Source organism: Helicoverpa armigera, chromosome 20 (assembly GCF_030705265.1).
Source record: "Helicoverpa armigera isolate CAAS_96S chromosome 20, ASM3070526v1, whole genome shotgun sequence".
In the NCBI taxonomy this organism is placed as follows: domain Eukaryota; kingdom Metazoa; phylum Arthropoda; class Insecta; order Lepidoptera; family Noctuidae; genus Helicoverpa; species Helicoverpa armigera.
The window spans coordinates 10441064-10461644 of record NC_087139.1 but is presented as its reverse complement, the minus strand read 5'-3'; the positions used below and the strand labels follow the sequence as shown (position 1 = coordinate 10461644).

General features: G+C 38.4%; 5 protein-coding genes across 7 annotated transcripts in view; 1 reads left to right on the top strand and 4 right to left on the bottom strand.

Annotated features, from left to right (window-relative positions):
- Window positions 1-20581, top strand: part of LOC110377365 (serine/threonine-protein kinase D2) — a 70151-nt gene that overhangs the window by 16347 nt on the left and 33223 nt on the right. The gene's annotated exons all lie outside the window — the stretch shown is intronic.
- On the bottom strand, window positions 1181-4602 carry LOC110377360 (juvenile hormone esterase). Its single transcript, XM_021336226.3, has 7 exons — window positions 4462-4602; window positions 3894-4066; window positions 3142-3455; window positions 2842-3054; window positions 1966-2772; window positions 1572-1730; window positions 1181-1487 (listed from the first exon to the last, which is right to left on the bottom strand). Exons 1-7 carry the CDS (start codon window positions 4517-4519, stop codon window positions 1478-1480), a joined length of 1734 nt encoding a protein of 577 aa, XP_021191901.3. The 5' UTR covers window positions 4520-4602; the 3' UTR covers window positions 1181-1477.
- On the bottom strand, window positions 5238-9835 carry LOC135118283 (juvenile hormone esterase-like). The gene is made up of 7 exons (XM_064039781.1): window positions 9161-9835; window positions 8829-8995; window positions 7865-8214; window positions 7579-7791; window positions 6686-7489; window positions 6452-6607; window positions 5238-6118 (listed from the first exon to the last, which is right to left on the bottom strand). The coding sequence occupies exons 1-7, from the start codon at window positions 9228-9230 to the stop codon at window positions 6070-6072; spliced, it is 1809 nt and encodes a 602-aa protein (XP_063895851.1). The 5' UTR covers window positions 9231-9835; the 3' UTR covers window positions 5238-6069.
- Window positions 9935-12326, bottom strand: LOC110377363 (esterase B1). Its single transcript, XM_021336229.3, has 5 exons — window positions 11721-12326; window positions 11387-11607; window positions 10611-11318; window positions 10284-10529; window positions 9935-10190 (listed from the first exon to the last, which is right to left on the bottom strand). The coding sequence occupies exons 1-5, from the start codon at window positions 11883-11885 to the stop codon at window positions 10016-10018; spliced, it is 1515 nt and encodes a 504-aa protein (XP_021191904.3). The 5' UTR covers window positions 11886-12326; the 3' UTR covers window positions 9935-10015.
- Window positions 12444-20494, bottom strand: LOC110377361 (juvenile hormone esterase). Its single transcript, XM_021336227.3, has 6 exons — window positions 20352-20494; window positions 15900-16063; window positions 15410-15726; window positions 14967-15179; window positions 14010-14813; window positions 12444-13864 (listed from the first exon to the last, which is right to left on the bottom strand). The coding sequence occupies exons 1-6, from the start codon at window positions 20389-20391 to the stop codon at window positions 13696-13698; spliced, it is 1707 nt and encodes a 568-aa protein (XP_021191902.3). The 5' UTR covers window positions 20392-20494; the 3' UTR covers window positions 12444-13695.

Here is a 20581-nt window from a genome sequence, read left to right as displayed (position 1 = left end):
TCATTAAAACCTCACATTAAACGTCAAATATTTTTATTTTTGCCAGGAACAGAAGTGACCAGTCCTTATTCACAGCTCATTTCTAAATCCTTCATACTGGCCTAATTTGGACATGAGCTGCCGAAATGTCATTTGCCTCGAACAAACAGTAGTAATTAATAATGTAATTAAATTTAGTGTTTACAATACAGTCCATCGGATTAACTGTCCCCAGCGTGTTGTGTACATGCAACTCAACAGCCAATCACGTTAATGGGATGAAGTGGACGGTGCCATGTTTTAATTAAATTTCAGACAGACGAAATGTCTGTCCTTTTTGTGTTCGCTGATGTGGACTCACTTACAGCCAGATTTGCTTTTTAACTTAATTTTTATCTGCCCTGTAGTTTAGAGTATTTCGTGTCGTCTTTAGGTACAGAGAAAGAATCTCGTGTAATGTGTGCATATGATATTTACAGGATTTTTTTCATAAGCTTTTCGAATATTCTTAAGGTCTACGAAACTGGCATTGCTTCTACTTTATTGATTGCAAATAACACTTCCTATTTCAGTCCAAGGTTGTATATATTTTTGGAGTTATTATTTTGGGTTCGGTAGTACTCAGATTAGGGTACTTATCAGAGTTCAGTAATACCATGGCGTTATCAGGCCCTCGAGCTTTTGATAACAAAAGCTTTGCTGTTTATTTTGTTCTATATCACCTTTATTATATGAAAGGCAGAGAGAATTCTCTACGTGCTTAAAATGTCGACACCCTAATGTTTTTGCAAAAGGTCACTGATAACATAACAATAATTTGGTAATGTAGAGATTATTCATTTTATAAGGAAAACTAGCCATTGCATCACAACTTGCAAAAGCCAGACATGCTTTTAATATACGAGTACAGACTAACTCAGAACGCGCAAAGTACGCAAAAAAGATAGGGACGCATATAGTAATGCAAACATTGTACACCACAAAAAACAGAACAGGAAAGCCTGAAACAATTTGAATCGAAGTTCGTATTGATCGTTGCCACGTGACTCCGAAAGTCCAAAATCGATTCTAGCTGTTGAACCTGTCGTTACAATATCTCATCTCTTTTGTTGCAGGTAAGCAATCTTGTTGCCACTAAATATCGACATGTTCATCGATCCAAGGATTCGGTAAGTTAGGATTAATTAATCAAACTACAACGAACTGGAAATATATTTTTAATTCCGTTAACAGTAATTTCATAACAATTTTAGTCCTCGTCATCATTTAAGTTTTACTTCAACATTTGTATGTAAGTGTTGTATACTACTGTAAGCGATTTACTCACCACAGTCAATGATGCATGTGTTATAACTAACGTTCTATTGTACATAACTAGTAAACAAGTCGCTGATGTATACAACCTTATAAATAAATAAATAAATCATGTAGTACGCCGTCGTTTGCTTACGTAAATGATGTGAATGCGTCATAAGTATTGCGTCTACGTTCGCTCTTTTCAGCTACTCCTGAAAAAAAGTTCCCACGTTAAAGTCATAATATTAATAAGAATTTTGATTAAAACCATGAAGTCTTAGTTATCGTGGCATTACCCGGCCATGACGTAGAGATTATCGTGGAATTGGAACATGTCTCGCTGGTCATCGGTGATGTTGATGTTGTTGATGAAGAGCGCCTCGTTGAGCAGCTGGTAGTTCAGCCGCTCTTCGTCTACCGGAGGCCAATCCGACTGTTTCTCACATAGTGGGTGACTGCAACAGAATACGAGTTCGGATTTGTGTGGAACAATTATTATTTTCAAAAACAACATCAAAAGAAAATTCGTATAATCACAATCAAAATCAATCAATCAAAAACATTTATTCGCGTTCATGACGCACAAACAAAAACGAATATACATATAAAAGCACCCAAAAAAAAAACAAAAACAAAACAAGAATAAAATAGAAAAACAGAAGAATATGGTGAAAGGAAAATATGCGTCACCTGCATGTCATAAAATTGATCATGTACGTTGTCATCCAATGTTTCATCAGATCGTCTCTAGACAGGGGAGGGAAAGACCTTTGATCGGGGTCCATCATAGAGTTTACGCGCAACACAAAGGTCTGGTCTTCCACGTGGGCGCCTCCGCCTGTGTAGTTGAGCATCAGAGCATCCTTCACGACGTTGTAGTCGCTGTCGAACATGAACTTGTACATGAAGACCGGCTGCTGGCCTAGCGACGCCCTCCACTGCGCCAGCTTGAACGCGGGATACACGAAAAATGAATTCGTACAGTAATCTAAGAACTTTTCCACTGTCGAATTCCCTTGGAAATACTTATTTTCAACCGTCTCGGACAACTTTAGTGCTTCCGGGCTAGACACAGAAAAAGTTATGTTCACAGGTAGCATAATTGTCGGATCTTCTTTAATTCGTGTGAGTAAGTTTAAGTATCTAATTCTTCGCTCGAAAAAAGCGCATTCTTTGCTCGTTGTGCCTACAATGGTAGGCAAGTTTCCACGGCCTTGTTTGACAAGATTGGAAGGATAGTCGTCTAAGATCCTTGTCACATTAGGATGCTCAGATTCTACAACAGGAACGAATGATACGAGCCCAGTGTTGAATTGAATGATCCGGTTAGCTTCCATGATCTTCTCAAGCGGCATTTGTATCAGTTGAGCATGAATCTCATCGGCATCAGTAGAATTAATACCTAATTGTGTCAGGAACATCGTAGCTACGGTTTGGGCGTAGGCAGGTGATGCTGTATAGAAACCTCCGTCTCCTACACCGCTCATCAATATGATTCTGAAAAGTTGTTATCAGGTTATTGAACAGTCAACAAGAGATCTTATTAAATTTATAAAGAATCAGTACCGTTTCATCAATCCTGCAGAGGCTTGAGATAGCGTTACTAAGTGCGCAGCCACTGATCCGCAGCTCTGGCCGCCCAGGGTGACATTATCAGGGTCCCCGCCGAAAGCTCGCGCATTTCTCTGCACCCATTTCAGCAATGTGATGACGTCACGGAGACCATTGTTACCGGGAATGGCCGAAGAGTTCAGGGAAAGGTAACCGAAAACGTTAAGCCTGTAAAGTTAGATGAACATGCATTGTAAACATTATAAAGAACTTCGTACAACCGTGTCATGCATGATGCAATTACAGTGCAATTACCTGTAATTAAACGTGATAACAATGACACCTTTGCTGACTAAATACTCCGGTCCGTGGATATCCGAATTACCCGAGCCCGTTTGAAAACCTCCGCCGTGTAAAAACACCATGATAGGGAGCCCTGTTTCTTGGCAGATGAGCTTGCATTCATCGCAGTAGGCTTGCAAAGGAACGTGCACGTTGGCGAAGATGCAGGACTCGCTCATGCCTACAGGCCTGGCCATCCGCCCGTATAATTCGTCATATTGCGGACATATTGGACCCTCTTCTGTAGCAATCAGAGTTTTATTCCAGGGCTCTAAAGGCTGTAGTTCCTGATAATACAAGTAAATAAAGGTTTAATCAATTTAATGAAAGATTTTTAGAGGAAAAAATTTCTACCGGTAGAAATCATCAAAGTGCGATTGATTCATTATATCACCAGATTTGCACGAAAATATAAACAGGAAAATGGAACACTTTCAATGGTAGCTCTTATCGGCGTTGCCAGTTATTTTGAGATATTTTGAGTTATCTTTACGTTGCGTTAACTTTCTGCCATCTCATCGCTGGTATTTAGAATAGAACTTTGACATCTAATGATATTAATCACTGTTATCTGATCGAGGATAAATTATAATATTAGAATGCACAAAAAAGAGTTCTCGCTGATTTGTATTGAGGTCTTTTTTGATCTGCCATATGTAAAAAATTAAGACCATCGCAAAAAAAAATGAAAAAGATTGTGTTCCCTAACTGGGTACGGGTTATACCTTGAACCTTAGTTCAGCTAGAGGCTGCTGAGCGTAGGGAATGCCTCTAAAGCTGGCATACTTGACGTGCTCCTCCGCTGTCCTGATGCGGCCGCAGACCTCTCCCGAGTCTATCCTCGTCAGCACGTCACACTTCAAGCTCTCGTCATCGTTCAGAGAGAACGACGGACTTTCTGGAATGTACGTTATACGAACGCAGTGGAAAAAATATAAGAAATATAAGTTTAGGTCCTATACCTATGTATGGGAAAAAATAGAAGTGCAGTATATGTTAGGTTAGGTACTTATGCAATTTGTTTTGCATGTCTATATGTAGAAATACTATGTCTGATAAAATAATTGTGGTAATTACATTAGCAGCGGTAAATTGGGTCGCTAGCGTGTGATAAAGAATTTAAAACCGTATAGGTACCTATTACAGTTCTGGGAATGTCAAACTTGTGCATACAAAAATATTCACCTTTAGCTTAATTAGCCAAAAAAATATAAATAATTAATAGCAATGACAAGACACATTGACAGAATATTAACGATTACCGATTGAATATCGAAATTATATTTCACTTACCGCAACAAAAACACGTTGCTCGGATAAAAACTAATAAATATAAAATGCAAGTTAACATATTAGTTAGTGACTTGAAGATAACGTCTGCATTAGAAGTGAACCGCTGCAAACCTTTTATACGGACAGCTGATGTGTACGGAAAAGAATTAAGACTACTTCACACAGACATTATTTATGGAGTTGGTTTATTATGGGCCATTGTACACGTGGATGGCACGTTAGTCGCATGCTATCGTAAATTGCGATTTTTTGCATCTTGAGTAAAAATAATCAAAGGCCATGGAAGCGCAGGGTCGCGTGACCTACGCATGGCGGCGGCATGGACACAGTTTTGATTAATTTAGTGCAGTATTCATGCAATATGCTAGTCGTTACCTTTAGTAAAAAAAAAAAAAAACAAAAACTCAGTTACTCTTCCTGTATTATCCACAGTACAAAAGTTTGCAGTATTTAATAAAATATTTTGACTCATTTTCTGAACTAACTAGGTTAATTATGTTTATTTCAGGAAATGTGTGCACTTTTTTGTTATCAAATACTTATGTTCAGCCATTTCTTAACTTTTCGATCTAAGTCTTATCTTTGCCACGAAAAAACTGCTACGTGACCTAAAATTGTCTTCTAAAAAAACTTAATCTTCAATTTAAAATAATCGAACTAAAATAACAAATTAATCCAGTCTACGTTTTTAGAAGATATAGGGATTATGTTCCAGTGTTTAAGGCTAATAATTTTATTTCAGTCAAAAGTCAGACAATAGTTTTATTATTGGCCTCCTGGGTTAGATGTTTTTTGTGATCTTTAATTATATTATAAGTTATGAGGTTATCCGACGAGTTTTTGCCTGCATTTATTTGACGGATAAAGGTGCAGATAAGTTATATTATGTGTAATAAAACTAATTATTGTTCGTCAGTGTCTTATGCGTCCAAATGGCGTAATCCTTGAAAACGTATTTGATACCTAAATTCGTGACAGCATTACAATGCTTTTCCAAAATCTGTTTGGCCTGATGGCTTATGGAAGGGTACAAAAGTAGCCTATATGTTATCCGAATATATAAGCTTTAATACTGACTAGTGTCATCAAAGTATATTCAGTAGCAGAGTACTCTTGCGTGAAAGTGGAACAAACATCTTACAAACTTTTAGAAGGTTAGTACATGGATACCCTAATTATGCAAGACCAGTGACGTGCCAAGGTCCGCTATCTCATTAGGTGGGAGGAGAAATAATACTACTGCTGTACGCTTCTAATATAATTACATTTTTAATTGATATAACGTGCACCGCATCTGAAACAATTTAAATATACTATTATTTTAATTACATTTAAATATAGCGCTATTTAAACAGTTACAGATTGATCAATATGTAGAAACTAGTTACACATTCAACTCCAAACTGGTTTGCAACCACAAAACATGTCTTATGTAAATATGCTATTTATAGAAAAGCCACTGAAGTTATTTTTTGACATTTCCGTTTAGGTACTTAAATGCTGTACTTAAATAAATTGTACAAAAAATAGCCAATCTGAAGTTATATCCTTCAGAGGACCTGCCTCAGTATCAGCAGTGACCATCGAAGGTAGTTCGTCTCGTTTCCATCATGTTGGCGTTGTAACAGGGTCGAGGAGGACGTTCAACGAAGCATTTCTGAAATAATAAAAACAGAGGTTCTACTTTTTTTCTAAGCATTAACTGGTGATGGCCTCTTAAAGGATTTTAGAGGTCTTAGAACATATGTAAGGCTCAGTTCGAACTCGTATTTCAGCAACCACTCATAGCACGGCTATATTTTAATTAAGTAGATAAATGGTAGCAGATATTTTATTGGTGTATATTGAGCCTTACTTTCTGCCCTTGAAAACAATTTAAATTTCATTACCAGCCGTATTTACTTTGGGACAGTATTTACACGATGTCAATTTGTCTCTGTCCTTATTTTATTCTTATTTGTCCTTATTTACATTTGTCATATTTAATCACCTGGCTATCTGTTCGATCTTGTCGAAGAACTCGATCATGTCATGCTCATATTTGGTAGGTATCGTATTTTCGAGAACAGCTGGTTTGTCGATGGCTTGGTAGTTTAAGACGTTCGCTCGAACTGAAAGCCAGCCTCTGAATCCACAAGTTGGCTTACTGAAATCAAATTATATCAGGTAATGAATTTCATTGTGTCTTGTTTGACATTATATTTCATCGGGTGTATCTACTTACCCGCATCGCATAAAGTTGACAAAGAAGTCTGTCATCCAGTCTTTCATAAGATCGTCTTGATTTTTAGGCGGAAACGACTTCTCGTCACCAAGAATAGCATTTTCGCGGAAGATGTAAGTCAAGTCTTCAACGTGAGCAGTGCGGTGATAGTTAAGGTTCACACCTGCCTTCACTGCGCTAAATAGACTCTCATATGAAAACTTGTATAGGAAAGCCGGTGCCGCATCCATCTCGGCTCTCCATTCAACTACCTTGAACGCAGGATACGAGAAAAACGTATCTCTGCATACTTCTAAATAATCATCTATATTTAATTTTCCATGGAAGTACCGGTGTATCACTTTTTGGGCCAGTTCAAGGGCTACATTTGGAGCAGTTGAGAATGGTATGCGAACAGGTAAAACTAGAAGAGGATTTGCCTCAATGCGCCTTATCATTCGTAAATATAGTAATCTCTTCTTAAAAAACTCGCACTCTGCATTTGCGAATCCGACAATCAGTGGATACTCCTTTCCTCGGCCTTGCTTTATAAGTCTTATTGGATCGTCGTCTATGATTCGCTCGACTCCTGGGTACACTCCTTCAACGACAGGAGAGAAGCTTACCAACCCTGTCTCGTATTGGAACTGACTATTAGCATTTACGATATCCTCCAGTGGAGTGTTAATGAGTTGATCGTGGATGACGTCGGGATCTGTAGAGTTAATCCCTAAGATTGATAGGAATCTGGTGGCAGCAAAGGTGGAATAAATTGGAGAGGCAGTAAAAAATGCAGGTATTGCCGTACCGCTCATAAGGATCACCCTAAAAAGAAATCAAATAAAGTCTTTTACCTAAAAAAAAATAAAGACATTTACCTTTAATTGGCTTAAAAACGATTTTATCTGTTTTACCTTTTAAAAAGTCCCTTCGTTACTTTAGACAAGGACAACAGATGTGCGCAGGCTGAGCCGGCGCTCTGCCCTGCCAACGTGACGTCATCGGGGTCTCCGCCAAAAGCTCTCGCGTTTCTTTGCACCCATCGTAGCAGCGTCACCTGATCCCGAAGACCAACGTTGCCAGGGATTATTGGAGAGTTTAGCGAAAGAAAACCGAAAACGTTGATCCTGTTAAATAATGATGAACTCTTATCCCTTTCTCTTATCAAAATAAAGCTTAAATCTTTATTTTGATATATACCTGTAGTTAAAAGTAACGACCATAATCCCCTTGCTAACTAGATACTCTGGACCTTGAAGATCAGTGTCTCCTGATCCCGACTGGAATCCTCCACCATGAATAAACACTAAGATTGGAACACCTTTCTTAGTTCTATTGTTTAAATGGTGTACATGGTAGTCGTGGTCATGAACTCCTTCGACTACAGGGAGAGCTTCCATGGGTACATGTACATTGGCGTAGATGCAGGATTCACTCATGCCCACTTGTGGTTGCACCATTCGCGCGTAGAGCTCGTCATGTTGCGGACAGATGGGACCTTCCTGTGTAGCGTCCAGGTGGAGAGGCCACGGCCTCACTGGCTGGAGCTCCTAGAAGGAAGACAAACGAGTATGTAACATGCAGCTTATGAAATTAAGTCTAATTAAACGTTTGTTTTCTCAGCCCATGGATGTAACTAAAGCTTTCTCTTGGGTGTTTCTCCTGCTGTGAACTACGTGGCAATTTTATTTGAATGTTACCAAAAGAGACGACTATTATTACAGGTCTAATATATTATATTGCAATATTGTTGCTACTTATTTCTACTAAACATAAACTTGTTAACATATTCAAACCCTAATACTTAACAAATAAAACTGAACTAATACAATACAACAATGTTAAGTGGAACTAACTGATATAATAGTCTAAGTAAATTAATTCATAGTGCTATCTGTTTCGACAAAGCCTATGTCAAACACTTATCATTCTAAATGGTTGTACATATCACAGATACTGCTTAGATGGCTCACTTGCAAGTTAATTATAGTTACCGGCACGGATATTGAGCTCTCGGCGGAAGAGTGGGGATCGCTTTGCGCACCCGTACGCATAAGGCAATAAGGCAGTAAATAGCTTCTGCTCAGGTGAAGGTCAGGGCTCAATATCCGTGCCGATAACTGTACACTAACACGATGACGAGTAACTGTTTTCACGAACCCACCTTGAACCGCAATGCGCCAACCGGTTGCTGAGCATAGGGGATGCCTCTGAAGCTCGCGTACTCCTTGTCATACTCCCCCGGCAGGCGCAGACCACACAGCCAGCCGGAGTCGATGAAAGCGCGCACCTCGCATCTCAACCCATCAGCTGATGGGTTCGTGGCGCCAGCTGCAATACTACGTACTTTAGGAATAACTCTAACCAATTTCACTATCCCATAGTGTCCTGACACTGTTTTCATAATTTCTAAACTTAAACTGAGGTTACTTTTTTTTTCAAGTCACATTCATATTTTCGCGCATAGAAATTCACTGCAGGGGCTTTAGAACTTACCACAAAACGTATAAAACACAATGAACAGCACTAAATCGCGGTTGTTCAACATTGTATGATCAATTAACATGAATACACTAAAACACTTGATTCCGGCGAGCTATATAAATACTCTGTTGTGCTATGTATTAGGCTGAGAGTAGACTCGAAGTGGTACTATACTTGTTTGACGAAATTCCAATTTGTTCTTGATTACATTGCAAATATGTCCGAATTAAACTTTTTAAACGATTAGACTACATTTCTTGTTCTGGTTTAACAATAAAACTGTCTAGAGTTCCGCGGCACATCTACGTCTAGTTTTTAGCATTATATTGAATTGTAGTTCGTCTTGCATTTGCGTTAAATGTATAACTTTATCGGCTTACTATCGTTATGTATCTTAGTCCTTGTGAACATTTACATATAAATAAAGAGTGTCGATGGAATTTCTTGCCGGCTCTTCTCTTTGAGTCCAAGTTTTTGGAACCGTGCAACTATTGTTGCGGTTCATAAGAGCCTGCAAAGTCCTATTTGAAATACAAACATTTGACTGCGATCTGACTTGGATCTTGCCGCGCGCTGTATCTTTCCGTGCAGACACGACTATTGAAATCTGATCAGAATCTGACAGCAGTACTCGCTATTTATAGAGACCATTAATCAACAGGCTAACGTATCGTGTAGCCAGGTATTTACTGCCTTCATTTATTCCAGTAATAAACTAATTGTTCTGAGGAAACCGCTCGTTCAGATTGTATGCAGCTCGAAGCAATTTACAAATTAAACATGCTGTGAATTATGTACAGTAATTGTACTTTGTTTATGTTCGAAAATATCATAAATCAGTAAATAAATATATCATTAATTAATTAATTAATTAGCGATCTTGTTCCTCGTGTAGTAGTATTTCTCGTAGATATCATCCCACATGCGAGCTGTCCTCGAGTGAGGGTAGTCGATCATCTTCAGCTCGGCTCCAATGTCCAGCAGTCGGAAGGAGTCAGGTCTGGTCTGCTCCCATGTTACTTCGCTCTGATGGGATGGGTTTCTGAAAATACGAGTAAAAGCAAAATAACAACTATCGTTTGCCAAATTCCATAATATTTTCTGACTTAATTTGGTGGATTATGGTTTAACTTACAAATGTTTAACAAAATTAGTCCAAAGTTTCACAAGACGCCTCTGCATAGCCCCCTCTTCTCCCTCCAAAGTGCCGTCATAGAACAAGTAGGCCAGTTCATCAGAATGTGCTGCACCTATCTTACGAACCCCTGGCTCTGGGCGAACTCCAAGGTTACCAGAGAATGAGAACTGGTAGTAGAAGACTGCGGATGTTGATACGTGGTGACGGACACTCCGGTGTATATGGTTCGTGAAGAACGCGTCCCTAGCGATCATAAATTTTAATGTGCTGTGGATAACATCAAAGTATATTTTGTTGTGAAAATAAATACATTCGCAATATTACCTATGGTAAGCCAACACAGATGCCATGGTAATGTTGTCCTTAAAATACATATCTGCAATCTGACGTCCAGTTTGTCTATGTTCCCTTTCGTTCAAAAACTTTAAATCATCTGGTAACAAAAAACTCGCTCCTATTCGTAATCGTTTCAGAACATTTGCTTCTTTCAATATTGAAACAAAAACGTATGCTTCATTGTCGTTATATCCTACTATCATGGGTACGGAGTTATCTTTCTTACTTGACAGTAAGTCGTACGGTGCTGCAAATAACAGTCTCTCTTCTTTTTTTGACGGATCTTCAACGCATATTCCGAAGGGAAAATAGGACACGTCTAATTTATTCGCTTTCGCTACTAAAACTTCAATTTTAGAATCTTGTAAGGTTTTAATATAATCATCAATAATCTCACTCGTATCTCCCAAAGCTCTAGCTCTTTCTTTTGCATCATAATTAAAAGACCATGGGCATAATGCACTTCCACTCTGCAGTATTACACCATGGTAAAGACCGTTAGCCATGGGAGACAATGTTACAGCCTCAACCATAGCTGCGCCAAAGCTTTGTCCAGCTATTACAACTTTCGCTGGATTCCCTTTAAAGGCGACGATGTTGTCCCGCACCCATCTTAATGCAAGTACTACATCTTTCACTCCAGCATTGCCTGGTATTTTGTCGTTACCCAAGCATAAAAACCCCGCAGGACCCAATCTGAAGAATAATATATAAGTTTTTAAAACTTCAAAAATAATTCTTAACGACTCAATGACTTCACCCACCTGTGATAGACAATCACGACTATGATGCCCTCTTGCACTAACTTGCCGGGATTGTAGGGCCCACTGCCGCCCGTGACCCACACCAGGACAGGCCAGTTGCCACCAACTACTGACGGCACGTGGACGTCCAGTTGTAGACAATCTTCGACAGCCGAGACCGTGGAACAGGTCAATGTTCTGGGGTTTCTAATGTCAGACCAACGAGGAGCGAGACCTGCTCTCTGAACATGACAAAGAGTTAATTTGTATGTTATGGGTTAATGCGTATGAATGTGCTTGTAACAAACTTATTCATAAAGTTAAGTTTTGGAAGGGTATTTAAAGTCCAACTTACCTTAAACCTCCCCATTGAGCTTGTAACATTGGCATAAGGTATTCCAGTGTACGACACGTACCCGTCTCTCGCCATCCCTCTCAGCATGCCCTGAGCAATGCTGATCACATCCTGGCTTGTCACCATCGTCATTTGTAGTATCACCAACAATTTGTATGTTACCATCTTCCATAAACACAATTCATTGACAAGAATTATCAATTATTACAAGATAAACAATGTCTCTCAAAATGAGGATCCGAACTGCGATTTTCTGTTTTGGCCTTTTATTTGTCGAAACATTTTATGTGGGCTGGAAAACCCCAGCTATTTCACGCAATGCGTTTGTTACGTTATAGTTGCAATATTATAATGTGACAGTAACTGTAATGTTCAGTATCGTTTAGGCCTCTCTCGTTTATCCGCATCGCTGATTCTGTTTAGGGTCTTCACACATCTAAACTTGTGTCATACATAAAACAGTGTTACAAAAATCGCCTTTAGCGAGCACTTCACATGCTTAGTTCATCTTCTTTATTAACAAACCCGAGTCGATTAAATACATCGTCTCAATTATCTCTGTACTTTTACTGTTTTGATAATATTGGTGGAAGTGAGTCATGCATTTTGTCAAATATAAAAAAGTGGTCTCACAATATTGTTACAACTTAGATATTATGTAGAAACCTTTAAAACACCTAAAATTATCATGTAATAGGAATGTATTGAAATGAAAATACAATATCCACGTCCGTCCGTCGCAATTATTTATTTGAATCATTGAATGCAACGCCACGCGATCGTGTCCGATCATTGTACTCTGGCGTCATTGTGCGGAATGCAAAAATTATATTAGAAAGTGAAATATTTACAAAGGCGTTGAAAACTAATAGTAAATTGACTTAAATTATAATACATACGTTACATCAGTCGCTTCATTACGCATCTTGAGTGCTTCGATCACGAGACATTCATTATAACAGTTAACGAATAAGGATGGTTTAGTAATAAAAAGTTCATTTATGGAGCTAATATGTATGTATCTAGATAGTAGCATCGTGCATCTTATCTAGTGTCGACTATTTTGCCTTTGCCTAAGAACGAATTCCTTATTTACAGAAATTCGTAAAAATTGATGGACGCTCGTGAAGACACATGACTCACGATAGTAAATTAACTATTGAATGCGGAGATAGAAAAATCATTTGAATGTTGTCTCGTGATCTGCAGCTGTTTGTACAAACTTATCATTTTGAAAATAACTTATATTAACTTAAAAGTAAATTGCGGGCGGATTGTTATCTATAGCCTAGTGTAGTTTTATGAGATCAATCTTCCTGGCACTAACAAAGGTTAGTCGTAATACTGGATCTACGAGTAATCTTTATTAAGGCCCAAGTTTTATTACAATTGCTTCGTAAAACATTACTAGGTCTAAAGAAAGTCTAGCTGTTCCTAACGGTAAATCCGTATCGTAAAACTAAAGTTATCTTGTTCTCGCTGATATCGAATATCACAAAGATTTCTATATTAGTACGAGTATGTCATCGGTGTAGTAATAGTACAGTAATTTCTAAGCCTATTCAACATCATCGGCCTTTGTACTTTCATATTGCTGGGCATTGGCCTCTTCTCATACAGAGCAGCATTGCTAATCATGTAAATAGCACAACATATTGCATAAGATGAAATTTACAATTACAGTTCAAAATACATAGAAAAAATAATATTTTATGCAGTTCTACGAAAAGGGTGTTAGACCAATGTTGGCAAGAAATTACTTAAGTAACCGACTAGATTTGTGACATCAACCTTAATCTAAATAAATTAATGCAAATTAAAGTATCAACAGCAACACTTATCTGAAAATATTGTACACTTATGTCGTAGGTTCAAACTTTGATCGTCTAAGATCTTATTTCAAACACTCACTGCACTTTGAACCCTTAACTATTAACAACATATTTACACGAAGGACAAAAGTTCAGTCTTATGATTAAAGCTGGCTCCCACTGGTCAAGCTGTCGAAGAATTCGATGATGTCCTGCTGTCTGGAGGAGAACTCCTTGGATCTGACCATGTCGGGGGACACAATGTCTTCGTATTGCATGCCGTCGCCCGCCGGCCACTTCTCCAATGAGTTATTGTCTTCGCAGATCGGTTTACTGAAACATAAATGATGTTATTTTTTAAATTATGTAATTATTATTTGGTTTGCTTAACGTAGATCTTTTACTGATAGGGTTAAGCTGTTGTAGTGCCGTTTTATGATTTATACGCTAGAACATATTAGTTGTTTAGGAAAATTACCTGCACTTCATAAAGTTGACGAAGTAGCTCGTCATTAGATTCTTCATTTTCACGTCATCCTTAGATGGCGCAGTTGCGCCCGGCGCTTCAACTACAGAGTTCGTCCTGAATACATAGGTCAGGTCCTCAATGTGGCCAGCGCCATCGTAGTCCAGCTCCATTACCTCCTTGATGATGCTGCTCTGACCCTCGTACGCGAACCGGTACAAGTACAGTGGAGCTCCACCAGTCTCAGCACGTTTTTGCGCCAGTTTCAATGCAGGGTACTCATAGAAGCCATCCGAACATGATTTCACAAAGTTATCTATACTTATTGAATCGTTATAGTACCTTCTCTCAATAGACTCTTTCAAATCCATCACTAGCTGTGGTGGTGTCATTAATAAAACTCTGGGCGGTATTATGATTGCAGGATTGTCCTTAATCTTATTGACGAAACCAAAGTTGATTAGTCGATTGCGGAATGTCTCGCATTCTGTGCTGGTAAATCCTACTAAGAGAGGAATGTTCTTGCCGCGTCCTTTAGCTATTAAAATTTCTGGATCATCGTCAATAATGGTTGTAACTCCAGGTAGTGGGGATTCCACAGTAGGGACGAAGGTTGTCAGGCCAAATTGTTCCAGTAGAGCGGCGTTAGCATCGCTGAGTTTCTCTGCTGGTAGGTCGATGAGCTTCCTATGTATTTCCTCGGGGTCCGTATCTTTGATGCCAAGGACAAACAGCAATTGATTCGAAATGTGAGCCGCGTAAGCTGGAGACATGCTGAAGAATGAGCTTATTCCTGTTCCGCTCATCAAAATTGCTCTGTAACGAGAGAGTACGATACATTACTATCTTTACTAGGTTCATTAGATATACATACAATGCTACATTGTTTAAAACATGATAATCTATTTGACTTCCATAATTACGAGGCTTTTTCCCAAACTTTCAACTTAAAATTGCCAACTAACTAACCTTTTGAAAAGACCTTTAGCAGCTTTAGACAGAGTCAATAGATGCGCGGCTGCTGCACCAGCGCTCTGCCCCGCTATAGTGACGTTGTTGGGGTCTCCTCCGAAATGCTTAGCGTTTCTTTGCACCCAGCGCAACAAGGTCACCTGGTCTCGGAGACCAGCGTTGCCGGGGATTTTTGTCGTATTCATGGATAGGAAACCGAAGACGTTCAATCTGGAACGCACAGTTAGTTAATTATTAACGGATAGTGGTCTATATAAATTAAACTGCGTAGGAGTATCTTATGTCAGCCTTGTCCGCTATTATAACTTATAACCCATTCATTGTCTATCGTATCAATATGTTAAGCTGAGCTAGTTGCCTCTTCTTAAATTGTTGACTGTTTCATTGAAAATACATAACAACTGAGTAAGCATTTACGAATCACATTTAGTTAGGTTTACCTGTAATTAAATGTGATGACGATGGTGTTCTTGCTGACCAAATATTCTGGTCCGTGTAGATCTTGGTGGCCGGAGCCGAAGGCAAATCCTCCACCATGTATGAATACTAAGATTGGCAGTCCAGGTGTCCAGTCCCTCTGTCGGTCTGTGAACTCTGGGAGGGCGTGCAGTGGAACATGAATGTTGGCGTATATGCAAGCTTCGCTCATCTCGCTGGGCGCCATGATCCTCCCGTATAATATGTCTGTTTGGAAGCAGATGGGTCCTTCACTTGTGGCGTTGAACACATCATCCCAATGTTCTAGAGGTTCGAGCTCCTGTAACAGGCAGATATGTAGATTAATAATTGAATATTGCAACACTAAATGAAATGTTTTCGGTTTAGAATTTGACCATTACCAATGTACTTACCCACAAATCGATGGCATCAATAACATTTGCCATTTTAATTTAGCATGATTTGCAGGTATTTAGATAAAACAATAAGTACCTTAAACCTTAGGTCTCCAATGGGCTGCTTAGCGTAGGGCACTCCTAGGAAGCTGGCGAACTTGAAGCCATGAGCGGAGCGCTGCACGCCTCTGACTCTACCGCAGTCCAGATAGGCGTCCACGCTGCGCGACGCCGCGCCCGGCCACGCCAGCGCTGTGCACGCTGGAAGACACAACATATTGCGTTTAGTGTGCTATATTTACAACAACTGCCATTAAAACATATTCAAAGTAACAAGCCGCAAACAGCATAAAATAGTTATTTGTTATACAAGAGTGCAAAGTTGCTTTTTAACCGCGGGCTCAATTTTGATGACCGAGCAAGCGAAGGATTCTAAAATTGAAACACGAGCGTAGCGAGTGTTTCAATAATTAGAATCCTGAGCGATAGCGAGGGAATCAAAAGAGCACAAGGTGAAAAATCTTTGCACTCGAGTGCAACACGTAACTTTTCATCCCACCTCATGGAGGAAATTACTAAATGCAAAAAAACAAAATGGCGCGCACATATGAGTATCAAATTAAAAATAAGTGCCTATTAAAGTTCATTTATTTCATAACTCACTTTAAAAATGAAACGAGGTTAAAAATCTAAGTAAAAACAATAATAAAAATTACGTAATTAATTGAATAATTATTTTAAGCAGTATTTTATTTGTTTAATATGTATTTGTTTGAAAAGTCTTATCAAGATTGTCACAAATGGAGTATTGCACACGATGTTCTAAATTCAAATCACTTTGCCGCTCTAGAGGATAAAAACGGCTTTTACGCTCAGATATCAAAGGGTAAAACTACTCTTTCCGAGATGATGGGATGAAAAAGTATTTTAATTCGGTGAAAGATAAAGATCGTTGTAAGCTCGTTTTAGAATGATCATAAACTGCTGGTAAATTTCGATAAGATTGATGCGTCGATGTAAAAGTGTATGTCCTGTGCGTTACTGAGCCCATATTGAATAAAACGTTCTTCACTGTATTTGTTTAAAGGACGTGTTTTTGCGAAGCTGCGTGGTTCGATCTGCCAAAATGTTATGAATATTTTGTGCCTCGTGTTCCACACATTCCCTAATATTCTATTCTCACTTACATACATAGCTACACCTACTGCAAAAAGCAAAACTAACTATACATTTTTTGTCTATTTGCGACGACTTTCGAAGTAGGTAAGGTCGTTTCTTGTTAGCAAATTGAAGATTTGTTTTTCCTGTTATTAAAGATACACGTGTCATCGGCAAAAAAGAGGCAAACCCATTCGAAACTGGCTTTCATCAAGTTCCTATGAATTACATAACATATGATATTATACATGCGACTGGTTATTTATAGCTACACTTGACGACCTCACTTTAAATTAGACAATTTTAAAACTGGTTAATACGCCGCGGGTTTGTTTTGGTGACTGTTTGCGGATAGAAAACGCATATATTATGGAGATAATAAAACTTCAAACTCTTCTCTTAGGAATTAAGGCATTTTAGCGGCTACCTAATTATTGACGAAAACACTTAGTATGTCTTCAAAGGATAATCATATGCAATGAAAGCATAAGCCTGCGCCTGCGATCCCGCTAAGTGTAGCGTTACCTCGCCATCCGGTTTCCGCATATTTGGCGCACGCGTATAAAAACTGAATAGTTTATATTCTGCTCACAATAGCTTCTGCCGTACTTGAGTATTCGATAGGTAATATATTATTTATTAATGCATATGCACACACGGCTCGTCTAGAGGTTACGGGCCATGCTCGTGGACGCTGTTTCTATGCACTAAAAACGTATTGTACTCCATGTTTGATTTAAGCACACTATGTTTAGATGTTGCCATGTTAAAAACGGATGTAGTGATAGAGCGTTGACAGCCGAATTTAATGTGAAATGGAAGTTTTCTATCGCGACTATGGTCATCGGTGACAAACGATATAATTTTCGATGTCACTTAAAAACCATGAAGAGTGAAAGTTAAATTCAGTAGAATCATGAGTTGATTGTGACATAATAGAAGAAAAAAAAGCTATTAAATTCGACTGTTTTGTGAAAACTGGATTATCCTTACGATGAAGGAATCCACTTTTAGTGCGAATGTTGAGAACCTTTATACATATAAATAACAAAATATGTAGTTATGCGCCTAGGATGGTCCATAAACACCGGCATTAATCTCGGAACACTACGGAATGGCAAGTTTTTGTCAGTCACAAACATGAGCATTATACCTCAAAACGACCTTGGCTGTTATGACAGGCTCGTGTAACCGAATGTCTTAGTCTTACACGTGTTCATGCATGGCTGGACCCTTTTTTTTGACAAACTAGCTTAAATGTATATGAGCAACTATTATAGTAATCTGTGATATTACTACCAAGTTTCATCAAAATCCATTGAGTAGTTTTTGCGTGAAAGAGGCACAAATATGCACACGCTACACACACCCTTACAAAATTTCGCATTCTTAATTTTTGACGGTAATTTTAAAGGTACTTTTATAGGCAAAATTAGAATTCAATTAAACAAATATAAACGTAAGTTAGACTTGGAGCTAATTTATCCGTGTTTACAGGTGATTGAGTAATTACATGTGTAATGATAATCGTATACACAGCACGCCCAGGCTGACTCTATTCGATAACCCCGGTTTATGCTGTCTACATAACTGATGTTAGATATGTGATCACGTTATTAAGAACGTTCATCATCTTCACTAATTGTGCTTATTCGTTAACTTGTTCACATCATCTGCCTAGCCTTTTCCCAAATATGTGGGGATCGGTTTCCAGTCTAACTGGTTGCAGCTGAGTGTTTTACAAGGAGCGACTGCCTATCTAATCTCCTCAAGGAGATCGCTCCTTTTTGAACTGTACCAAGAATATTATTTTAAAAACCCTTATAAAAAACTAAAAACTGGCCAAGTGCGAGTCGGACTCGCGCACGAAGGGTTCCGTACCAGAGCAAAAATTAGCAAAAAATATCCAAAATATTTATTTTATTCTAGTTTTCAGTATATGTTGTTATAGCGGCAACAGAAATACATCATCTGTGAAAATTTCAGCTCTCTAACTATCACGGTTAATGAGATACAGCCAGGTGACAGACGGACGGACGGACGGAACCCTAAAAATAGAAGCCACTGACAGTTTGCTTAGTTATAGAAAAATACACGTGGTGAATATAATTAACATAATGACCAAATCATTAAATATTATTGAAGACCTGTTCATTAGCTTTATGGTGAAAAAACATGCACAGAGTTTTTCGAACTGTTCGCCGCTAAATATGAATTCGCAAAAAAATTACTTAAAATTAAAAAAAAAGATAATTTTACATTCAAATATAATATTTCATACATATATGAATATTAAATTAATAACACATGACAAAGACATGTTCTAAGCACTCGATATAATTTATCCGTATAGGCCGTAGCATAGAGCGTAGGCCGTAGCCGTAGCCATCGCTACGAATGCTACGAGCGACGCTTAGAAACGAACTCGAGTTTTTTTTTTCAGCTGTTAGTAGGTTTATTTAACTATGTATTATTATTGACAAAATATTTTAATTCGTTTTGTAAAAATTTACCAAATAGTTTGAAGAGGATTTACGAAAAAAATATGAATAAATAATACGTTTGGGCTTAAAAAAATATACGAAGACATTTTGTGGTTTGAAAATCATACTTTGCGTCCGCAAATACATTGAATACTTTATGAATAAATGTTGCCATGTAGTAATAATAGCTAGCAACAATAACCGATTTTTTACAGTCATAAAATGATAAGGTGACATACATTTTTGTACCTACGTATTCTACTTGCCTAAGTATGTATATGATATTTTATATTTTTTGCATATAATTAACTGCAGAGGAGGTGCGTGCCCAGTGGGTCGTGACGTCACAGTAATGTCATACAATGTTACAATAGTTGTAAGATATGAATTTGCTTGGTCGCTTTTTCTCAAGCAGGGTCAGCAGGGGTCGAGGTGTCGTTTGTTTACAAAGTCCGAGTGGAATATTATCACTTATCCATATACATAGTGACATAGTATGCACTGCTGTATCCGTAGCGTTGGATATATTGCAACCTTATCGAAAATGGCTTTGATTTTATTTTTAATTTATCTCTTTGAAAAATTATGTAACCTGCATTAGATATTTTTTAAACTTGAAAATAAGACGGTAAACTTAAAAAAATATTTTTGGCACTACATCATCCTTCTAGCGGTTTTTCGATTTACGATTGAAAATGTATTTACGTGTAACAGAATATTTTACAACTAACAAAAATTACATTTAAATTTTCACATTCAAAAAGAGAAACCCACCAAAATTCACAGTAACGAAAGAAAATTCTATAAACAATATACATTTCTCCTGAAAATGTAATTACGAGAACGAAAAACTAACTTAAAAAGCACAAAGTTTTCGTGTTTTCCAATCACTTTCGTAAGTAACTCACCGTGCAGTAGGAAGGCGAGCGCGAGTACGTGTGATGTCATGACTGTGCGGTGGCGGGCACCTGACTGGCCGCCGAGGGCCGCCGCGCGCTATTTATGCCGGCGGCACGCTCCAGGCATGCGCACAACCGCACACTTTGAAAATGGAAGAAAGTTTTGTACTGAAACTGCCCTTTGACTTTGAACACTCGCTTGAACGTATCCCTGAGGCTTTTCTCGTGCGTGAGGTAGG

Excerpts from the sequence above, each read along its gene's own strand:
- LOC135118283 (XM_064039781.1), bottom strand. The coding sequence starts at position 9,230 with ATGTTAATTGATCATACAATGTTGAACAACCGCGATTTAGTGCTGTTC. Across the intron at positions 8,215-8,828 it reads TTGGCGCATTGCGGTTCAAG|GAGCTCCAGCCAGTGAGGCC; the intron begins GTGGGTTCGTGA and ends TCTTCCTTCTAG. Across the intron at positions 6,119-6,451 it reads AAGATCGAACAGATAGCCAG|AAATGCTTCGTTGAACGTCC; the intron begins GTGATTAAATAT and ends TTATTATTTCAG.
- LOC110377361 (XM_021336227.3), bottom strand. The coding sequence starts at position 20,391 with ATGACATCACACGTACTCGCGCTCGCCTTCCTACTGCACG. Across the intron at positions 16,064-20,351 it reads GCTCGCCTTCCTACTGCACG|CGTGCACAGCGCTGGCGTGG; the intron begins GTGAGTTACTTA and ends TGTGTCTTCCAG. Across the intron at positions 15,180-15,409 it reads GTCATCACATTTAATTACAG|ATTGAACGTCTTCGGTTTCC; the intron begins GTAAACCTAACT and ends TGTGCGTTCCAG.
- LOC110377363 (XM_021336229.3), bottom strand. The coding sequence starts at position 11,885 with ATGGTAACATACAAATTGTTGGTGATACTACAAATGACGATGGTGACA. Across the intron at positions 11,319-11,386 it reads GTCGTGATTGTCTATCACAG|ATTGGGTCCTGCGGGGTTTT; the intron begins GTGGGTGAAGTC and ends ATTATTCTTCAG. Across the intron at positions 10,530-10,610 it reads TCTGTGTTGGCTTACCATAG|GGACGCGTTCTTCACGAACC; the intron begins GTAATATTGCGA and ends TATGATCGCTAG.
- LOC110377360 (XM_021336226.3), bottom strand. The coding sequence starts at position 4,519 with ATGTTAACTTGCATTTTATATTTATTAGTTTTTATCCGAGCAACGTGT. Across the intron at positions 3,456-3,893 it reads TAGCTGAACTAAGGTTCAAG|GAACTACAGCCTTTAGAGCC; the intron begins GTATAACCCGTA and ends TTGTATTATCAG. Across the intron at positions 2,773-2,841 it reads TCTGCAGGATTGATGAAACG|AATCATATTGATGAGCGGTG; the intron begins GTACTGATTCTT and ends ACAACTTTTCAG.